The sequence below is a fragment of the Pogona vitticeps genome, chromosome 1, assembly GCF_051106095.1.
Source record: "Pogona vitticeps strain Pit_001003342236 chromosome 1, PviZW2.1, whole genome shotgun sequence".
Taxonomy (NCBI): Eukaryota; Metazoa; Chordata; class Lepidosauria; order Squamata; family Agamidae; genus Pogona; species Pogona vitticeps.
Window position 1 is genome coordinate 302,353,930 of NC_135783.1, and position 22,053 is coordinate 302,375,982.

General features: G+C 42.3%; 1 protein-coding gene across 1 annotated transcript; it reads right to left on the bottom strand.

The window, feature by feature from the left end:
- Positions 1-18,464: 18,464 nt before the first annotated feature.
- Positions 18,465-21,950, bottom strand: CHAC1 (ChaC glutathione specific gamma-glutamylcyclotransferase 1). Its single transcript, XM_020793787.3, has 3 exons — positions 21,547-21,950; positions 20,985-21,020; positions 18,465-19,800 (listed from the first exon to the last, which is right to left on the bottom strand). The coding sequence occupies exons 1-3, from the start codon at positions 21,820-21,822 to the stop codon at positions 19,399-19,401; spliced, it is 714 nt and encodes a 237-aa protein (XP_020649446.3). The 5' UTR covers positions 21,823-21,950; the 3' UTR covers positions 18,465-19,398.
- Between the last annotated feature and the right edge of the window lie 103 nt (positions 21,951-22,053).

Below are 22,053 nucleotides of genomic sequence, written 5' to 3' on the forward strand. Positions count from 1 at the left end.
AGGGTTGATTTCCTTCAAAATGGATTTGTTTAAGGGGTTCTTTAAACATGGCAAATTTTATAGGAAGTACAAGGAAGGGGCAGAAGACATGTGGTTTGAAATCAGAGAATTTTGCATGAGGGAAGCATTATTCTGCTTATATGAGAAATGCCTGGACATGGACTTGTATGTATGCCTTACTGATTATGAGAACACCTTTGACAAAGTGCGAACACAGCAAGCTGGTGAAGTTGTCGGTTAAAAATGGTTGATTCTAAGAGATATTAATTTCATTTATAACCTCTGCTAGAAATAAAAAAACTGCAGTGAAAGTTGATAAGCAAATGACAGAGAACACAAACATGAATGGGAGTACATTAAAGATGTATGTTCTGCCCAATGGTTTTCAATTTTTATTATTTGTATACACACAGAGAGAGAGAGAGAGAGAGAGAAATTTGCTTATTCAAATAGCACTAACATAATCAATGGAGTAGCATCAGTCAACTAGCCACACCCAATATGAAGATAGCACAGTATTGCCAACCGACAGTTTAGGTGGTCTACAAAAGTTAGTGAATAAAGTTGGTGAGGTAAGTAATGTAGATGGCCTAAAAATGACTTTTTGAAAACAGGCAGCCAAAGAAATGCAGTTAAAATCCAAATGCAAAGTGTGTGGCATATTGGCTACATGCATTGTTAGACTAAATTTGGTCCTTGCCTGTAAGGTCTGTTATGATAAGCACATATATTTTGAAATGTACCACTTCAGTAGTATACATACTGTGGAAATATATAGTCCAGTATAGAAACAATAATTGGCTCCTTCACGCCTACTTACGACAGGTTTTTCTGGAGCCATTTGCGGGAAACACATGCACACACAGGTTTGTAATAGTTACTAATAAGAGCATTTAAGCAAAATGTTTTGGCTTCCACCTTGTTTTCAAGGTGACAAAATAAATACATAAATAAAAGAGTTTAAAAAAGAATTAAAAGGCATAAATTAAAAAAGCGGCACTTGACTTGACCTCGTGAGACTCCTGTTTGAATAAAATTTGGCAGCTGGCAAAACAACAGAGAGGGGATCAGCCTATCAGTGAATTTTCTAAGTTTCCCAACTGTTTTTCAGTATAAAGCAGACATACCTGCATTCCTTTTTATACATGCTGTTCTATTTGTTTTTACAGTTCGCAATTCGTCCTCTTGCCCTCTCTATGTCTGGATAAATGTTCATCTACTGAGGCTACCTTGTGCATCTGAAGAAATGGCTTGCAGTCCACAATGCCAAATAAAACCAGTTAAGATGGTTATTGTGGGGTTTTTTTGGGGCTCTTTGGCCATGTTCTGAACATGGCCAAAGAGCCCGAAAAACCCACAACGATCAGATCCCAGCCATGAAAGCCTTTGAGAATACATTAAAACCAGTTAAGCTTTAAAGTGTTTTTGCTGCAACAGACTTAACAGAACTAGCCCCTGGAAACATTTATGTTTCAAAGATATCAGTGCTGTCCAATTCTCACTCAAATTAGCAGTTGTCACTTTGGTGTGTCTGGGAATACCTTTAAATTGTCCCCTTAGTGTGAACCACTGAGTGAATGCTCTGACTCTTCTGATGTCTCCATTTGTAATAGCTTTAAAATGATGTCAAAACTCTCACATGACTGCAATTATCTATTGTTAGCTGATGACTTGTGCAGACTAACACATTTAATGGAATGTGCATACATGCACACCCTTCAATTCATCATGCTGTTACTTGTGACAGAATGCCCGTCAGAGAAAATAAACAACCCAGTGTCTTGTGCTTCTCAATTTAAGCATGCATAACAAAAATAAAAACAAAAGAATTGTGGTACCTTGAAGACTAACACATTTGTCTCAGTAAGAGCTTTTGGAGGGGGGTGGTTATAATACACTTTAGATGCAATAATTCAAGCAGCAGACTTCTCTGAGAAGCAGCTTCTGGTCCACCATATATGCACAGCTACAGTGCATAAGGCACTACTAGGTTGGAAACAACTCCTCCATTCCACTATATAAGGCTCCCAGGCTGTTGGGGTAAATGTTGTTATGTGCCACCAAGTTGGAACTGACTTGTAGCGACCCTGATTGGGCTTTCGAGGTAAGTGAGATATTTAGCAAGTGGATTGGTTTTTACCAGCTCCAGCTCCCCATTGAGTTTCCACGGCAGATGTAGAATTTGAACCAGGTCTTCTTAATCCTGGACCATTACTCTATCTAGTACACAACACTGGGTGTCCTATGTGGGGGTGAATAACTGCATATAAATAGACACTATTGCCCCATCTCTCCTAGGCTCCTTCTATTGCTTGTCTGTACTCCTCACCTCTTTGCTCCAGAACTCTTGGGCCAGATGGCATTCACCAAGATTGAGAATATTCTTTTTGGATTATAACACGTAGATATCCCAGCCCTCTGATGAGGGTGGTTGGGAAATTCTGGGAGTGGTAATTTGAAAAGAGACTTTTCTAACCTCAGACTGACAACCCTACAGTTGCACCATAGCCTGATGCAGAAATAAGGAACCTAAACACTTCCAGATACTGCACCTTTGGTTCTTACGAGAGAGGTTGTTGGGAGGTGGAGTTCAGAACATCTCTGGAGGGTCACACTGGGTCATTACTTCTACAGTGTTCTGTCTTCAGCTGTACAATGGCACTTCCTTCTGGTTGTGCTCTTAGGATGTGCTAAATGTTGTCAAGTCACATCCAACCCATAGAAATTCTAACAGTGTTTTTAAGGTGTGTGAAATGTTCTATCGCTTTTTAAACTACGAGCCCCTGTGATTTTCCATGTCTGAACAGTGATACAATCCACGTCTTCCGAGTCCTAGTTCAACACACTAATAGCTACATGACACTGGCTTACTGTTAGGTTATGTAGCTGCATTTACTTTGCAATGCAGTTGAGCCCTTGAAAAGACCTTACATCCAGTGGAGTCTCAGGTTGTTTGCTGTCTTTTTGCATTCTTTCCATTTTTGTCACACTTCACTATGCTTGTTCTGTCTGCTCTTGGGTACATTCTGCTGAGTTACAGGAGAACTCTACAGAATTATAGTTGTTCTGTTTTATTCCTTCTGTTCCATCCATTTGGTGACTGTTCCACAGTAAATTCCACATGGCAATTTGCATACAGGAGAAATAGATCTACTGATGATACTTTGTCCATTGTACTCCATACTGTATTGAGTCATTTAGAACAACAGGGAACTTACGTGAGGCTGTTGTTTGTGGATTATAGCTCTGCTTTTAATACCAGTCTACCCAATAGGTTGTTTTTTTAAATGATCAACCTGAGATTAACTCAGAAGATTTGTGTGTGGATAAAGGACTTTCTCACAGGCCACAGTCAGTAAGGATGGGATCTCACATTCTTCTACCCTAGTACTAAGTACAGGAGCTCCCCAGGGCTGTGTGCTAAGTCCCTTCCTCTATTCCCTGTACACACATGATTGCACCCCACTGTATAACACCAACACAATTATTAAATTTGTGGATGATACAACAGTTGTGGGGTTCATAAATAAGAACAATGAGTCTGCTTACAGAAAGGAAGTACAAGGGTTGATACTCTGGTGTAAAGAAAATAATCTTATACTTAACATAAAAAACTAAGTAACTCATAATTGATTTTAGGAGGAAGATAAATGTACATGTCCCACTGTACATAAATGGCAAGGAAGTGGAGAGAGTTCATAGTTTTAAATTTCTGGACACTTACATCTCAGAGGACGTCTAATAGACTATAAATGCCAACATGCTAGTGAAGAAGGCACAGAAGAGGCTGTACAGTATTTCCTGAGAATGCTCGGGAAGTTAAATTTATCTCAGCATTTACTTCTATCCTACTATCATAGCACCATTGAGAGTGTCCTAACTTATAGGCATTCTTGTATGGTTTGGGAATAGCTCTGTAGCAGACAAAAAAGCTCTACAGAGAACCATTAAAACTGCCCAGAATATCACTAGGCTCCAGCTATCAACCCTGGATGTCATCTTTACATCCTGCTGTCTGAGGAAGTCACACAACATCCTGAGAGGTTCTTCTCATCCTGCATACAACTTTTTTGAACTGTTACCGTCTGGTAGAAGATAAAGAACAATTAAGACTTGGAACACACATTTTCTGAATAGTTTTTAATCCCAGAGCTATTATTGCACTTAATAATTAGCTTAAAGACCACCAGTAGTGAACAGCTGGACAGTGTTATTTAGCCTGCAGTGTATATGTTTGTATTCTTAGTGGGGGATTTTTAGTGGGTGGGGAGTGTTTGGGGATTTTTTATGTGTGTGCATGTGGGTCTGGTCTCTTGGTGTCTGTGTGAATTTCATTGTATGAGTATACTGTGTATATACTTACAATGACAATAAATTGATTTGATTTGATTTGTTTAGAAAGACATTTCTCCCCTAAAAAAGCATGCAGAACTTGGTGTGTTCTGTAGAACTATAATCTTCCCTTTTGTATTTATAGCAGCTTTACTGCTAAAAGCATTTTGCCAAGAGTTCTGTGTAATAGATAATTATAAATAGCCAGTTTATAAATAATAGATTGACTTCTTGAACTGCCCTTAAATCCGAGCTGCTTCTAGTGTTTAGGCTTTGTGGGCAATTACAGTAGCTATATTTAGTTATCATTACCTGCTGTAAACATTTTAATTCTTCTAAACCCCTCAGCCCCTTCACGGATTGCTGCCTTGTCGTGGCGAAGGGGCTTGAGTAATTCAGAGAAGTTATGGGCTATGCCGTGCAGGGACTCCCAAGACGGACAGCTCACAGTGGAGAGTTCTGATTAAACACGATCCACCTGGAGCAGGAACTGGCAAGCCACTCCAGTACCTTTGCCAAGAAAACTCTATGGACAGAAACAAAAGCTTAAAACATGATGCTGGAAGATGATCCCCTCAGGTCGGAAGGCATCCAACATGCTACTGAGGAAGAGCGGAGGACAAGTACAAAACGAAGAGGGCGAAGACTCTTACGAAGAGTCGGAAATGACTTAACAACTAAACAACAACAAAATTCCCTCAGCTGTGTAGTTTTTTTCTCCTCTCCTTTTTTTTGACTCCCTACTTTGCATGACATCATTCTATCACTGCAAGAATAGCAGAAATATCATCATTTTATCTTAATCCAGATTGGTTGATCCTTTGGAAGGCTGTGATAAGAAAATGCACAAGAGAAAACCTTGTATTCTTCTTCATTGTGTCTGTGTTTCTCACATATGGGAAATTCCATACCTGCACAGAACACTGTCAGAACCTTCTAGACTTGAGGGCCTTTGGATGGGAGCCCTCCCTTCACTTTGCAAACTCAGCACCATTCCCACCGCATTTAATTCATTTTTCTTATCACATTTTTGGAACATTTCTCAAAGATTCATTTTCATTCTCTCAGAGCTGACATGCTGAGCTTGTGGAGATCAGTCTTCCTCCAAAAACGCACATAGGCCAATTTAAAGACAGTATATTAATTTTTGAAAAGCCAGATTTGCCCCAACCCTGAGTGAAGCAAGGGGTAGGAGCTAATTTTCTAAAAGAGTATTAATTCCTCTCCCTACATGTGGCTTATCTTTAGCTTTTGTTCTTCATCTGACTGATCATAGAAGTATAGAGTTGGAACGGTCTCGAAGGGCCATCAGGCCCAACATTCTGCTGAATCAAGAAATCCTTTGCTAAAGCACACCTGACAGGTGTCCATTTAACCTCTTTCCAGTGAAAGAGAGTCCACCACCCAGCAAGGCAGTCCACTCCACTGTTGAACAGCTCTTACTGTAAAGAAATTATTCATAATGTTCAGGCAAAATCTCCTTTCCTACTCGAATCTATTACTTCAGGTTCTAGCTTCTAGAGCTACAGAAGACAAGCTTTCTTCATTATCCACGTCGGCCCTTCTAATATTTGATCATGTAGCTTCTCAATCAAACATAGCCTTGCTACAGGTACAGTATCCATATTATTCCAACATCCAGATTGAATTAGATGTTAGAAAAAGAGCTGTCCTTGAAGGTTGTTTTTTTAAAAAAAAGCTAAAACACAAAAGGAACTGATAACATTCAACAAATCTGATTGTGAAGGAGAGACCAAAGTTTCAGATTATAAGAAAATATATCAAAAAATTATTTCAATCTAAAAATGGCCAACATGTTGGCCTGAATTTATGGCCTTCTTTGGAGCAAAGTAAAACAAAAAGGAAGGCAACACCATTGCATGTTTACATTGCAATGCATCTGAAACTTTAATTTACATAGTTTACAATGAGAATATTCATACTACATATGGATTACATTTAATTGACGAATGTAGCCATTATGTTTTATACATTGAAGTGCTATGACAATTTCATTTGGGCCATACAGTCATGGCCAAAAGGTGTTGGCACCCTTGCATTTCTGTCAGAAAATGCAACCCTTCTCTCAGAAAATTGTTGCAGTTGGAAATGTTTTGGTACTCACATGTTCATTTCTTTGGTTTGCGTTGAAGAATTCCTATTCCATTCCTTCTCCCACCCCCCAAAAGAGGGGGAGGGGGACCAACCTGGCTTTTCAGAACAGTGCAGGTCTTCCTTTTGGGTGATACATAACTTCCTACTACTCAGTCTACAAACACTAGGAGGCCTATGAGAATTGTATTCTCTCTTGGCCCTCGTTGTCTGCCCAGATTATTGGCATCTGTTTTATGGGCATCAGTGTAGCAATTCTTCAAATGTGCAGCAGCAAGGCAAGAAGTGTTCTCTCAGTCACCCCCATTTCCTAAGAGCAAACATCTCTGCCTCGGCAGCAGCCTGGAAGGATGCCCACCTGGAGCTTCCAGTAAACACCACCTGGGACCAAGCCTGGGCTGCTGACTTCTGGCACCATTTCTTCTACCGTTCCCAGGATGCTTTGCAGTGCTCCTTGCCTGGTGTTTCAGAATCCAAACGTGTAAACACAAAATCATGAGGACTGGCAAGAAATGTTCTAGGAGGGAGCAGGGGCAGTATAAACACACATGAACATGATTTAAAGCTAATGTTTTAAAACAGAGGTCAAAATGAGGTGGTGGAAACTTCATCTTTCCATGAAGTGTTAATTTCCAAGATGTCTTGACTCAAGTTGTCTTTGCCTAAACTGAATTAGGATGGAGCTAAATGCAACTAACTGTTTGTTTGTTTAGTATACCACTCATCTGGATACCAGGCCGCTCTGGGCGGTTCACAACAGAAAAAATAATCAACAACAATAAATTAAAATAAAGTAACACCAAGTTAATATAAAAGAATAAACATAGATTAAACATTATAAATAAGAAACAATATAAACTTAAAAATACAACATAACGCTTCCGTATGTGCATTCAATGGCTAGAATTATACAAGAAACAGTGGGATATCAAACTCCGGCTCCCAAAGTCTGCCCTTTTATTTTTCAGACAAAAAAGTAGTATATTGATACAACTGGATTCTTTTGGCAATAAAAATTTTCTGCTTTTGGCAGAGAGAACATTTTGGAAATAGGAACTGGAGACGTAGCAGGGTGCAAATCCTCAGTGCTAGGGGGTCCCAAGATGGACTGGACTTCCTTTAGATAAGGATAAAAAATACTTGATAATTTTTGAAGTATTATATAGTTTGACCATGAGATTGAGAAAAATATGGTGGGGGTATGCAAAGCATTTGCATTGGTTATGAAATACTGGGTAGAATCGGTACCAAATAAAATTTAAATGCAATGAACCATTTAAAAACAAGGGGAGCTCTAATGTGATATTCAGTAGGATGGTCTGGATCTTTAATAAGTGTCATATATGCATATTCATTTAATTGCAATATCAATGGATGCTGTGCACATCTAAATGGACTGCCACTGACAATGCTTCTGTAACTGCAATGATACTTCAAATAATCTCCACTTGCGCTATTACTGCAAGTTTCCTTGGGACAATAATTTTTCTGGAAGGGCCATTTAAAACCAGTTAAGGAAAATAAGTTAGTGGTTTTTGAGTATTTGTAGCTGTGGGATTAGGGTTTTGTTTTGTTATTTCCAGGAAATTGGATGTTTCCTGTGACCAGGGTGTTTGTTTGTTTGTTTTTTTGTGGTTTCTTTGGTTTTGTTTTGTTTTGTTATAGGTGTTTTGTTGTGAAAAGGGGGGAGATGATCTGTCACTGTGGCCAATGGGTTCCATTGGTTAGTCTTTTATGTGCAGTGATCACTGGTCCTTGTGGCTGGGTAGAGTTCAACAATCTTGTCCTCTGAAGATGCGGGCCATAGAGACTGGTAAAATGTTAGGAAGAGAAACCTCAAGAACACGGTCAAACAGCCCGAAAAACCCACAACAACCATTGGATCCCGGCTGTGAAAGCCTTCAAGAACAAAGTTAGTTAGTATTCATTATTTGCATCTATTACAGTGGACCCTCGACTTACAGACGGCTCGACTTACAGACTTTTCGAGTTACAGACTTCTCTGGCTGCAAAATTTAGATTCGACTTGCAGCCAGAGAATCGACTTACAGACCAGAAAAAAACCAAAATGGAATAAAAATAGAATAAAAACCACTGGTTATGGGATTAATCGGTTTTCAGTGCATTGTAGGTCAATGGAGATTCGAATTACAGACTTTTCAACTTGCAGCCACCATTCCAATACGGATTAATTCCTTAAGTAGAGGGTCCACTTTGTATTTGGCTGCCAGTCATTTGAAATCTGAATAATCTGTTGATGAGAAATCGAATGTTGCACAAGATATACGAGTTCCCCTTTAGTGGCTTTGCCATGGGTTTACCAATGATGGTCAATGCTTAGGATAAAAGCAATAAAGTTTACAGACATATTAAGGTTACTTTTTTAGGGCAAATGCAGGAGTAGGTGATACCTTTAATCAGCCATTAAGAATATAAAAAAATATATCAAGCATTCGAATGATAAATCTTCTTCAAAGCTGTGCATCAAGTTCTTGTGGGCAGTTCCAAACTTATTTGCTGCTTTTTAATGTCCCAAATTCACATGGCTCATGGTGTAGAGGCCAGACGAGCTTCTTAGATGGAAACAGCTGCAGAATGCATGTTGGTTTTAAACTCTTCTTCAGCTAGCAATTTGGAATTTATGGTCTGGCAGTATATCAAAGGTATTTTGACAATATATTTAAAATCTGCAGATAAAATTAGTCCCACATTCCTGATGGATTGCAAAAAAAGGCTCACTAAAGGTCCAGCTACCAGAGTTGGCACCTCAAAATCCAGATGGAGATGCTTCTTTCTTCAGTTGCCCCTGGATCAGGGCACCACCGGGCTGAAAGCCACTTGTGCAGAGTGTTTCTTTGTCACATAGACACAGAATCTCAATTATGAATCATAACTAAAAGGAAGAATTAATTATTCACATTCTTATTTGAGCAAGAGTTATCCTTTCAGGAAAGAACTATATGTTGCAGAGGAAATGGGAGATTTAACATGCTAGCCCCTTAGCGAAACCAGATTCCCTATCAATAGATTCTAGTCCAGTATGTCTCCTATGGCAACCAAGTGGTTGTTTCTGGGTTCTAGTTCACATCACTGGCTGTCACTAGCAGGAGCGAAGGCTGCCACTCACAGTCACAACAACAACAACAACAACAAAGAGGATGCAGAAGTGCCTAAAATTAAATAAAATTTATGTACAAATGCAAAATCAGCTCTTATTTTTAGAATATATACAGGGGGATAATGTAACCCACTGGTGTGGAAAGGACTTTGACCAAGTGACCTGCGTGTCAGCTGAGTCTCCTATCGGATGCTGCTAACAGTGGATAAGCAACTTTAAGGTGTCCTTTCCTGTGGTTCCTTACTTTTATATCAGACTTGAACTTCTAGAACATACTTCTCCCTACAAGTGCACAAGGAAAGGGAAAGCACATGATAAAGATCCAATTCTGATGAACTAGATGAAGCAGGATTGAAGGAACACTTGGCCTTCCAAATATTTGGGCCTCTAACTCCCAGAGTTGCTTTGTTTATGCTGAGGCAGGCTTCCCAGAATTGTCAGCTCACAGATCTGGAAGGCCAAAGCTTCCTTCCTCTTACATTACATTACATAGCGGAGGGGCAAACTCAAGAGGAGGGGGCCACTTGTGACAGCCACCTTGTGACCTTGGCAACATGCCATTGTACTCTGAAACTCAAAGTTTTCATTTGTAATACTGCGCTCGAGGACAAAAGCTAAATTAAGAGGTAAATAGTATTTTGGCTGTAACTAATGTGTTTTTAATTAAATTTAATTTTGGGCTATAGTCCTAAACATACCAGCTGGAGTAAGCCTTATGAACTCCTTGGGACTTAGTTCTCCGTAATCATACTTACAATTATTATTTTTACTTGCTAAGGAAAGCCTCTTTTGATGCTTTTTTCATTGTTTGAATAAACACAGTTTCTCTCAAACAGTGTTTATTGAAACAACATGGCCACTCTTCTGAAAAAGGGGATGGTATTTCTACTTTCAGGCTTTCTCTTCCCATGCCCTAACCCATCTTGTTAAAAGCCGTTGTGGAATGTGTCCGTTTTCTTATTTAAGGGGGGCTCTAAACTTCATCTGTAGTCTCTAATGCATTATTATCAACAAATTGACTTAATTCGTTGAATCACTTCAGCAAATTAAAAAAGAGTAAATGAAAGAACAGAACGAAAGGTGAGGAGAAGTCTTGTTTTGGTGTCCCCAGAAGAAAGCTAAAGTCACAGATTCTCAGATAAACAACACCTCCCTCTCATGGGATTCCTGACCTTTATTGCAGTTCTCCGAGGTTCAAGGTACTGGCAGTTCTCTTCAGGAATTACCAGGCATAAACACACAGCCTTTCTTTTGCCAAGAGTAGCCAAGCAAGTAAAGGAGATGAAAAGGGAGTTGAAGCAAGCCCATCCAAAAAGCAATAAAGTAATGCAGGGGAGAAGAATTTGTCGAATATCCTTAGTGCCCAAGAGATAATGTTTTTTGAAGCCAGCTTTCTCACGAGGCTTGGCTTCCATGGCAAACAGACATAGCATCACCGGGATGTGTCAGGTGCAAACTATTTGGCTGTACAGTACATCCGCATGCACTGGGTGCCCTGTGGTGCTGGTTTCAAATTTCTTTGGACAAATAACCAGAGCAGTTTTGGAAAAGGGAAATCCACAGACCTCTTCTTACCATGTTAAATTCATCAGTGAACATAAAGCATAGAAGCTAAAGTTGGAGCTAGACTCCTAAAGGCAAGAACATTCAGTCTATAGCTTAAAGCTTGGAAACAGTGCTGCTCTGGACTGCAAACCCAAGACCCTCCAACCAATATGGCCTATATGCTGTCTGGGGATTCTGGATGTTGTAGTACAACAAAGTAATGTTTCCAAGCTCTGACACAGATCAACCTCCTCTACACTAACTCAAAACGTAAGGACACTGATGAACACTTCCTGAGCTTGGAAAAGTTCCTTATTTGGATTTCAAGTCTACAATATCCTGGCCATCATGTTTTGGACTGCAGTTTCCATAGGCCAGAGTGGCTGAGGCTCCTGGGAACTGAAGGCCAAGAATCTGAAGACTCAAATGTTTTACTTGTTTGAACAATTGTGCCCAGAATCTATAATTTAGCGTGGCCACACTCCATGCTGGATGCAAGATTCCGGGAACTGGAGCTCCCATACAAGTATTTTTTTTCCATACTCTGATCTATTCTTTCTACCAGAAAGTATGCAACAATATATTGTTAAGTGTGGAAAAAATGCTGTGTGAAGTAAATACATTTGTCAGCATGACTTTACAGGCTGAATGAGACTGAGCTTTTTTCTCTTCCCTCCCACATCCCTTCAACACTTGTGGACAACTACACAGGACTGGTATCTGTCTTCCCCAGCAGACTTAGGAATGCAAATTAAACTACTGGATTGGGTGCCTGATATGTATCCAGCTGCAGAGCTACATGCTGTGAAAGCTGAGCAGTTTGGTTAGGCAATAGATGGAGAGCAAACCCAAGAACCTCCTGCAAACCTTTACGAAGAACTAGTACATGTAGAAAATTAACAGAACATGGCAGCTTGAGTGTTTCCAAGTACAGTAATAATAACATATAAGTCCTTTAGGATTCTAGCAAGTGCAGAAAGTTACCTTTGTTCCTAGAGATATATAATATATAGGCAAGATGACGACAACATTCAATCAGAGGATGGCAACAGTAGATGGAATCTGTTTTTGTTTTTGCTAGAAGATTAGAAATGGGAAGATTAATAATAAGCAAAATGATTATAATCATAATAAACTAATACTTAGGGTTTTGGTTGAAACTTGTATCTCTTATATAATGCCAGTCAAAGACTGTGTCTTGTATTTTCAAATCATCATCATCATCATCATCATCATCATCATCATCATCATCATCATAGTTTTGACAAACATTTGATAGATGTAGGAAGCTTATTTAAAAGTAGAATAGCCTGCCTTCAGTTGGTAGGTTTGTCTTTCTACATTTCTAGTGTGTCAGAAAACATCTGAAAGAAACAATGTTTTAAAAATGCATGTGAAACTGCTGGCATGTGTAGCTTCTTCTGTCATTATATGTCAGTGGTTAGAAAAGCAATGTCTGACAGAATTGGAACAATAAGGATAGGAAAGAATCTGGTTATAGCAAGAATCCTAGATTTTAAACGCTCCCAATAAACAGGTCTCCTCTCTTCTCCATCACTTCCCTAGGCTATTTATTCCTTTGCCCAACTGGATTATGGTTTAAAAGCATTTCCTGTTACTGCAGCTTGTGAGCTAGAGCAGTCGTCCCCAACCTTGGGCCCCCAGATATTTTTTGACTACAACTCCCAGAAGCCTTCACCACCAGCTCTGCTGGCCAGGATTTCTGGGAGTTGAAGTCCAAGAACATTTGGAGGCCCAAGAGAGAAAGAGTGAACCGTCCCCTCACACGTCTATATTGGAGGATAGAGACAGAAAGGATGGAGATAGGGAAGTAGAGAAGGTTACGGAGGAGTTGAAAGGGCTGAAGGCGGGAGAAAAGGGGAGGAGTTAGAGAAGACAAGAAAGAAGGGGGTAGATGTGTTCTTGAGGACGGAGGAGGGGGATAAATCAGGGGAGACAAGAAAGGTGGTGGTTTGGGAAGACGGGTGGCAGGAGGAGGAAGGAGGACCAAAAGTATTTAAAATACCACAGAAGAAAGAAATAAGAGATGAAAGGCATGAGAGTTTAGAGCCAGATAGGAAAGAGAGCAAAGTAAAAATACCAATAGAAGGATTAGGACCAGAACAATGGACCGTGCTGGTGTATCCTCGAGGCCGGGGTCCTTGGAGGAGGATAATCTGTCCGGGACCTCTCCAGCTGAATCAGAAGCCACTCGAGGGAGAAGCCCTGTTGCGGGACTATATGTGCAGTGAGGAGTGGATGTTTGAGAACACCAACTGATCAGGAGAGATTTGGACACTCTCCCTGTTGAGAAAAGAAAGCTACAGAGGAAGTTTACCACCACCATGGACAGATTTCCCTGTAGATTTTGGTCATGGTGACCCTACAGAAGTTGTTGTAGAGAAACCTAAAAGTTCTGTTAATAAAGATTTTGTTATGAAAGAAACATCTCTCTTGTCGTTTCCCGCCAAAACTGAGGACCTGCCAGATACTGACAACAAAGCCTATCACACAGCTGCATCTCCTTTCCTGCAAACTGGGTTCTTAGCTTTTGCATCTCTGTGGTTCTGGTTAGTAGGAACACAGGCAGTCGTCTTATTGAGGAGTTGAAATCAGATCATTTGTCCATCTAGTCCAGTACTGGTAGCCTCTGACTGACAGCAGCTCTCCACAGTTTCAGGTAGGACAATTTTCCAGCCCCACCTGGAGACACTAAGGGTTGAACTTGAGGTCTCCTGGATGGAAAGTATGTTATAAAAGGAAATACTTACATTCTGACAGGCCTACATACAAATGCTGACCCATTGTTACAACTTTGGTATGACACCAAGTACTTCCTAATCCTCATATAAATAGTATATCATGACAGTGCCTGTCTTTTAATTTACCTTTTCCCCTTCAGCCTCTGCACCACCTCATTCCGGAGAGCCCCAAAGTTCAATTTCCCTTTTGCTTCTCTCTCTAGTATTTCATGGTAATGACTAGGGGAGGTAATATTGCTACCTTAACAGGACAATCTTATAGATGATGTCTCTTCAGAAGAAAGACTAATTCCATATCATTGAACTTAAGGTAAGTGTGTGGAACTGGATTTCGCCTTTTGCCATGGAGGTTCTCAAGAAATGTGTTTAAGCATCTATCAAAGAGGAACAATCTCATGTTGGAGACAGACGGAGAACTGACACCATTATGGAAGCTGGACATTTATTTGGCAGACTCTGGTATAATTCACACAATCTAGGTAATTATTCTGTTATGGATCAATAATGAAAGGGCTTGTTTGCATGAGTGCTGATCCCAGTAAACTGCCTGGTCCAGCCTCTTTTGTGGGCTCCCAGATCCACTAGGGATGCTATGGTTTTTAACATAGAGGAACGTGCATTTTGTTCAGGTGATGTGGTAGACAGAGTCATGGCCTAAGATTCAGGAGGCCTGGAATCAAATTCTCACTCAGTCATGAAAACTCAGTGGGGGTAACGGGTAAAACTATTTCTTAAAAGCCTCATTTACCTTGAAGGCCCTCCTAGGGTTGCTATAACCTGGTTCTGACTGTCCTCCTGCTGCCCTCCTGCCAACCCTGTGAACGCCGCTGTTTTCTCTTTTAGCACAAGCAGAAGCTGCACAAATCTGCAAGGCACTTTCTCCTCTTCTTTCATAAGCATTTCTTGGAAGAGGAAAGACAGCCTCTTCTTTTGCTCTCCTTCCTTGGCATCCTTACAAGGAGGGAGGGAGTGGGAGACAGTATGGTTTCTGCACTTGACTTCTGTCCTCAGAAGACCTGCTTTGGAGGCAGGCCTCACTATTGGACTTCTGCCTTGGGGCATGAGTATAAACAGCTCTGGATGGCATATTTTGGGGGTATCGATCCATCTATTAAAAGAGCATACTTTGGTCCAAGGCTTCTTTTGAAGCACAGATGTTCACAACATTCAAATGAGAAGACATGATGTGATTGGGTCCTGAATAACCAAGAGAGGAAGTAACTTTTCTAATGTTCCGTGTCTTTATCTATTGCTATGGGCTGCATCCAATATTAGTCTTAAAATCAATGGGATTTACTAGTTATGACTACCAAGACTCATTAATTTCAATATGCAGCTCTAGACAGGATAACATGGGTTTAGTCGATTTTTGGGGAAATGCCGGCTTCGGTCATTAATCTACATTCTACAGTATTCTCCATATATAAATCCCCCTCTCCTTTGTTTAGACCAGTGGTGCAACAGGGGAAGGATTCAAAGCGTAAGAGTGTAGAGGGATTCAAAGGGCAAGTGAGGAAAGCTAGATTCCTCTTCCTTACCTGATCTGACAAGCAAAAGAGGAGGCCCATGCTCTCCTTCAGGCTGCAGGGCAGGGGTTCTTGCCAGAATAGAATAATCTATTTCTGTGGCCCTTACAGAGCCTGGCTGTGTCTGTCAGTATCATTTCTAGGTATCTAGGAGCTTTGGACAAGATGCTCTCAGAAGTCCCATTTATTGGCTCAGCCTTTCTGAAGTTAGCCCACAGACTGCCAGAGAGAAGGATGCTCTTCTCTCTCCTCTGTTGGTTGCTACTTGCATGTACACAGCAAGCAAGAGACAACTGCCAGCAACGCCAGAGTCAGGTACAGCCCAGGGTTATCAGTGGGGTCTGTATAGGGAAGCAACAATCCCATGGCCCCACCTCCGTCTCTTTGGGTTCCATGACATGGCAAGGGCCGGGACTCCATACCAAGAAGTCTATGCATATGTTTGCATTAGCACAGTGTGGCCATTTCTGGCTGGGGATTCTGGAGGCTGTACTCATAAAAGGAGTGTCTTCAAGCTTTTGTGTTATTAGTAAGTGCCATCAAGTTGTTTTTGACTAGTGGTAGCCAAAAGGAGGTCAAAACATCCAATTGTGGACAGCTCAGTTTTTCCAGGCTCAAGGCTGTGACTTCCTTCTTCGAATACATTCATCTGATGTGCAGATCTATTTTTGTTTTGCCTTCCAAAAAGTCACAATAAATGTGGCTAAGCTGGGAGTAAGTTCTAATTACCAGTAATGGCACGGGTAGTAGGTAGGTGCTGGTGTTGTTTGTGCAATCACTTTGCTAATTATTGCCACAGGCATGTTAATGGGGGAAAGAGAGAGAGGAAAATTACATGTTGATGGCTAGGCCAATTACATTTCTCCACAGTAATCAGAGGAGCAAACTACACCTCCTCCCTTGAGGGAAGCCTTCTAGTTTCTCTACAGCAACCATTTCCAACCTGGAATTCTCCACATACTGTATATCACAAGTCCTATCAGCTCCCACCAGCAGAACCATGGTCAGTGGGAATTTTGATCCTGAGATGGGAGGTATTCGTATTTATATACAAATATCCTTGTGCAGCTGGAGTTAATGAGGGTCCAGCCCCTGGGGCCGGACTGTCTACTCACATGTCCACTGGTGGTCCTTCTCTTCCTTCCAATCACCCGAGTGCCACTTGGTTAGCCACTTGGCAGCCTTGCAGGGAGACTTGTCCTCCCTCCCTCTGCCAGCAGTGGCTAGCTGACCCGGAAGAGAATGAAATCAGAAGCGATTGGAGGGATGTATGGGGCGACCAGCAGGTGTCTGAGTAGATGGTCCAGCCCCAGGGGAGAGAGGAGAAACTTTGGCAAGACTGCTAATGCCTCTCCCTTTCACGTGCAAGGGCTTTAAGATGGTCTTCAGCCCTGTTTTGTAGGGATTAGGCACTAGAACAAAGAGAGGGAGCATGTTTCAGGTTTGACACAACTGTGTTGTTTAGAACTTCAGTGACCAGGGCCATATGGAGGATGGTAGCTCTGGAGGATGGTAGCTCTTATATTTAGAATAGAAGCTACCATAGTGCACTAGTTAGGATGCCAAATAAGGATTTGGGAAACCTAAATTCAAAATCCTTACTCAGCCATGAAAACATGTGACAGCCCTCACGTCAGTCACACTCCTTCAGACTGACTGACCTTACAAAGATGCTATAAGGATGAAACAGAGAGCAGGAAAACAATGCAAAGTGCACAGAGTTTACCATGAGAAAGAGGTGGAAATAAGCACAATAAACTAAATAGAGCAAACATTAAGGCCTATTGTGGTGTGTTAAGCTTATGCACAGCCCAGGGACTTGACTTCATTACCAGAACTGAACTTATTTCAAAAGCCAACATTCAGGCTTTGTTTCCACACAGGGGTACTTTGTTAAAGCAGCCTGGTTTATGGGAAGGGAAGAAAGATGTGATTATTGTTAAACAGCTGGCAGTCAAAACTTCAGCAGACCCACTGTAAGTTACTGTGTGGTCTCCTAGTAAAGCTGTATCTATCTGCCTCAGGCTCACTCTTGCAGTAGAATACTCTGCTTGTGATCAGAGATCAAATACTGGAACGACAGGTAAGGAGCCCCAGTAGCCGTGCCTTCTGTTGTCAAATTTAAATCACAGCAACAGCAAAGACGTGGGGTTTTGAAAGAGGCAGCTGTTCCTGCAGTGTTGGGTGGAAGTGGAACATTGTTGCACAGCATAACATGATTGCAGCAGTTCTATAGCACAAAAGAAGCAACTGAAGAGTAAGCCAAGTACTTCCCAGATCACTCTGGTGGGTACAGAAGATCATGCAGCATTATAGACAGAGAGATCTTTATTTCAGAGGGTGGAAATTAGGGGGCAACATGTGTTTCCTGCCCATACCAATATTTTCAGTTGGTGTTGGAAAAGACTAGAAGGTGATCTTGATGCTGGGCCACCAATCCCAAGGAGATGAGCTTGCACCATCCAGCGCAGTGTGGCTTTTTTAACAGGTGCACCACAGAAACCCTGCTTATAAAGCAAGCAGTTTCAGATGGCCTGCATGAACCAGCCAATGGGTAAAGATAAACAGCTTCACTATGAAATCATTTCGATGTCAAACTTTGGAGACAGTAACATTAGTATTGCCAATTATTCATTATAAAGGTACTGCAATTTCTCTTTTTCTTTCTCCCTCTACATAGAAGGAATAGGCAAAGACTGTTAGCACTTTCTTTAGGGGAAAGACAACCAGGTTTCCCCATCTGATTGAACACTATATGTGAGTTTTATATATTTTTATGCACAAGAAATGCACAGTACAGTATATACAAACAGCAGCCAGATGTCAACCAATGGGCGCTTTTGCATGCCATCCCGAGCTTTGTTAATAAAACTACATCTGCATTGTTCTAGGGTGGCCACAGGACAGTTCTTAATCCATGTACAAAAACAGTATCTCCAGCATGTTATGTTGTGTGGGAGGCTGTACATTGACCAAAGGGCTATTAAATTAAGGTTGTAACCAAAAATTGCATCAGAGAGATATCTTGGAGCTTACTAATTATATAGGCATAAATGAGAGACCAACAGATCGAATAAGAAAAGAAACTATATTGTAATACAGGTAGTACCATATACACCCATTGCAGAAAGGTGCCTCAAGTTAGCAGTTCTGTAACAGTTCATCTCCCTAACTAGAAGGCACAATTGCATCAGTCTTGCAATACTCCCTGGCCTGCAGGGCACCTGCAAGGCCATGAGCAAACAATCTGGACACTGCTCTTCATGAAAGACAAAGTGTTCCTTACAATAAATACATCTTCAAGTTCCACATATAATAAAAGTAGTGCATTGTTAGTTCATTTACGACAAGTCTAAGGAAATTTGGCCCCCTAGGAGCCTACAGAAGGCAAGTTCATATTGCACTGAAAACCCCGGCATTCTCATGAATGTCAAGTCACCATAATAGAGGCTGGAGGCAGAGGCCCACTCATTTGACTCAAAAACACAATCAAACCCCACACATACACCAATATAGCTTTGCCAACTGATGAGGTAGGGCAAAGCTGGCAGAGTTAAAAACCAAGGCCTTGCTTTTGGTGGGTTAGTTTAAAAAGGGATGATGATGTATCTCCAGCCCTTCTCAATACTGCTTGGTTTGGACTTCTTAAAACCACTATGAGCAGTGCAACCTTTTGCACAAGTAAATGATATTGATTTCAATGAGACTCACACCAAGATAGGTGTGTATAGGGTTAGAGAGTGTCTTCCAACCAGCCTTGCAATCTGAAAGATGGCTGGTCAAGTGGCAGTGGCTCTCTCCAAAGACTCAAGACAATAATAAATAAGATCTGTTGCCAGCTGTTTAAGCAGCAGGTACTGTATGTAACAGGCTCTCTTCCATCCCCAATCCCAACCCTTTTGCCCCTTGGCTTTATTAACCTAACTTTAGTTGCACTAGATGTGTCTCTCTCATATTTGTTGTTCTTGGTTAAAAGAAGCCTGTGTGGCTTGTGGAGTCTCATTCATTCTATTAACAACTCCTCAACATGGTATAGACAGGGCAGGATGGAGATCAGAGCTGCCTCAATTGAGAACAAGTGTTCATCCTCCACCTGAGGGCAGCAGTAGCGCATGAAGTCCGCAAGTCGCAGCAAGTACTCGATATTGTGGCCAGCACAGCCACTGGAGACAATGATTTGTGCTGCAATGTCCTCTTCTGATGCTGGACCGAGATAGGAGGGATTCTGTGGGGTAGCAATGTAAACAAGTGCCCAGATTGGCTCCTCAGTCTCTTTTTCTTGGGGGTAGAACTTCACCAGCTTGGTGACATAGCCTCCAAGTACTGCTTCCCGCATATCGAGATACTTGAGTGAGGCAGCAATTTGATCTCCACGGAGCTCATAAGCAACACCCCATGTGCACCCCTGAAAGATGACAAATTACAGTATTACTTATCTGCATGGGTAGATAACATTGCTGTTTTAATGTAAACCCTTAAAAAACCAAAGCAGAAAAGAACTATAAAAACTACTGATAAATGTGGTGAAATATCTCAACAAGAATGATCCCTACATTTATGAAAATGCATCCTTTCGTGACACATATTTCCAATGACTTTTGCTATAATTTCACTATCTGCACTCTGAAACACCATACAGGGAAGTGGCCAACCTCTCCCCTCAACAAGGCATTTGATGAGAATCTTTGGGACAGGTAGGAGGGCCAAGGGGCATCTTGAAAGTGACATTTTTCCACCATTCACTCTTTTAGATTCATTGCTGATTTGCACAACAAAAACACCTTTTTTGAGCCATACTGTGTACACTTACTCTACATGTTTAAAGCATACAGAAAAGCAATGGCGGAAGTTGGCTACACAGCTTTCTCCATAAACTTGATCACCTGCCACTTTCCATAATAAATGTACTCTCCCATTTAATTTTTATGAAGTTTGAGGTGGGCAGGGGGCATTAAAGGGAAACAGTTATTTTTAATACTGATCATGCTTTCCATTCCAGTTTTACCTCTGGCCTGCCACTGGGTGATTAACACAATCAGCTTTTGCAGGAGTTCCTGGAGGGCTCTAGTAGTGATTCAACCACATGCCAAACCTCTTTTCAGCAACTATGTTTCCACTGTGGAGTGCATCCAAAGTTTTTGGAACCTAGAGATGTTACCTCTTTAAACTACAACTCCCAGAATCTCCCACTCAATATGGGGATTCTGGGAACTCTAGCGCAAGAACAAAAGGCAACACCTTCAAGCTCTTCTAAATTTCAGTTTTCTTTCATAACCAGAGCATCTGGCTACATTTAGCAGGCTGCCCTTATGCGAACAGCAATCAGCCATCCCAGCTGTCTGATTATCCAAAGGTCTGGGGCATTCCTCCTAGAGACAGTTACACATAGCAAGAGCTAAATTGGTTGAGGAATCTTTAATCACAGATATGCCACCTCCTCCTCCTCCACAGTGGGGATGAGGGTAAAATGCTCACGAAGAACTGTTCTGCATTTATCCCCACTCCTCTCTCAGAAAAGGACCCAGACTAAGCCATGCTGTAAAGCATGCAAATTTAACTGGATAAGGAGGGCAGGCAAGAGAGACTTACGTTGTAATCTTCTTGAAGGGTGACCACTCTTCCGGGCTAAACAGGAGAAGAACAAGAGGGAGAGAAGAGAGGAGTTTTAACATCAGATAGCCATGTGATATACAGTATCAGCACACGACCCAAGGAACTACTAAAGAAGCCCCACTAGCACCCCAGGGTGGACAGACCGATGAAGCCAAGGAGACCCAGTGAACATCGGCACTGCGGGACCTCCTTCCCAGCTCCCGCATGGGAAATGCCACAGGGAGGGCGATGGGGACCAGGTGGCTTTGGCCGAGCTCCAGAGGAGGGCCACTGGGGCGGCGGGCTGGATTGAAGCCCTTCTCCGAACCGGCTGGTCCTCTTCCTCCCCCCCCCCTCGCTTTCCACCAGGTTTCCCCAAGAGAGCCATCCTTTCCAAAACAGGCTGTCCGCGGGGTACCCTTCCCAACAGCCAGAAATAAGACGAGCCCCCCCCATCAATCAGCGGGCCTGCTTCCCGGCCCCGATCCCCCCCCTCCTCCTCCTCCCCCGATCCCCCCCCTCCTCCTCCTCCTCCCAGGGCGCCAGCCATGCCTCTCACCATCTTCTCGCTGCCCCGATGGAAGGTGTCGCCTTGCCAGAAGCGGCGGGTGTAGCCCCGGATGTAGCCCACTTTACTCGAGGTGAACTCGAAGTCCGGCCGCCACACGAGCGAGCCGTAGCCGAAGACCCAGAGCGGGGATTTCGGCGGCAATGCCTCTTCGGCGGTCGTCGTCTCCATCATCATCATCATCTCCTCCCTCCTTGGCGCCTGCTGCCCAGGGAGGGGCTCTCCTCTTCCGCTAGAAGGAGGCTGCGATACCGGGTCCCGCTTCATGGCTCCGTGGCGGCGCAGGAGGAGCCGGAGAAGCAGCCAAGATACTCGCGGATGCACGGTGGGATCGGAACGCCCGGGGTTGCCCCGGCGCTGAGAGGAACAGGCCGCTCGGCTCGATGCTCAGAGGCACCTCGAACCGCTGTGCTCTGAAACCACCGCAGAGCTCCCTAAATACGAGTGTGCCGGCACCCTCGCCCTGCGGCCATTGGTCAACCTCAGTTGGCGCTGGAT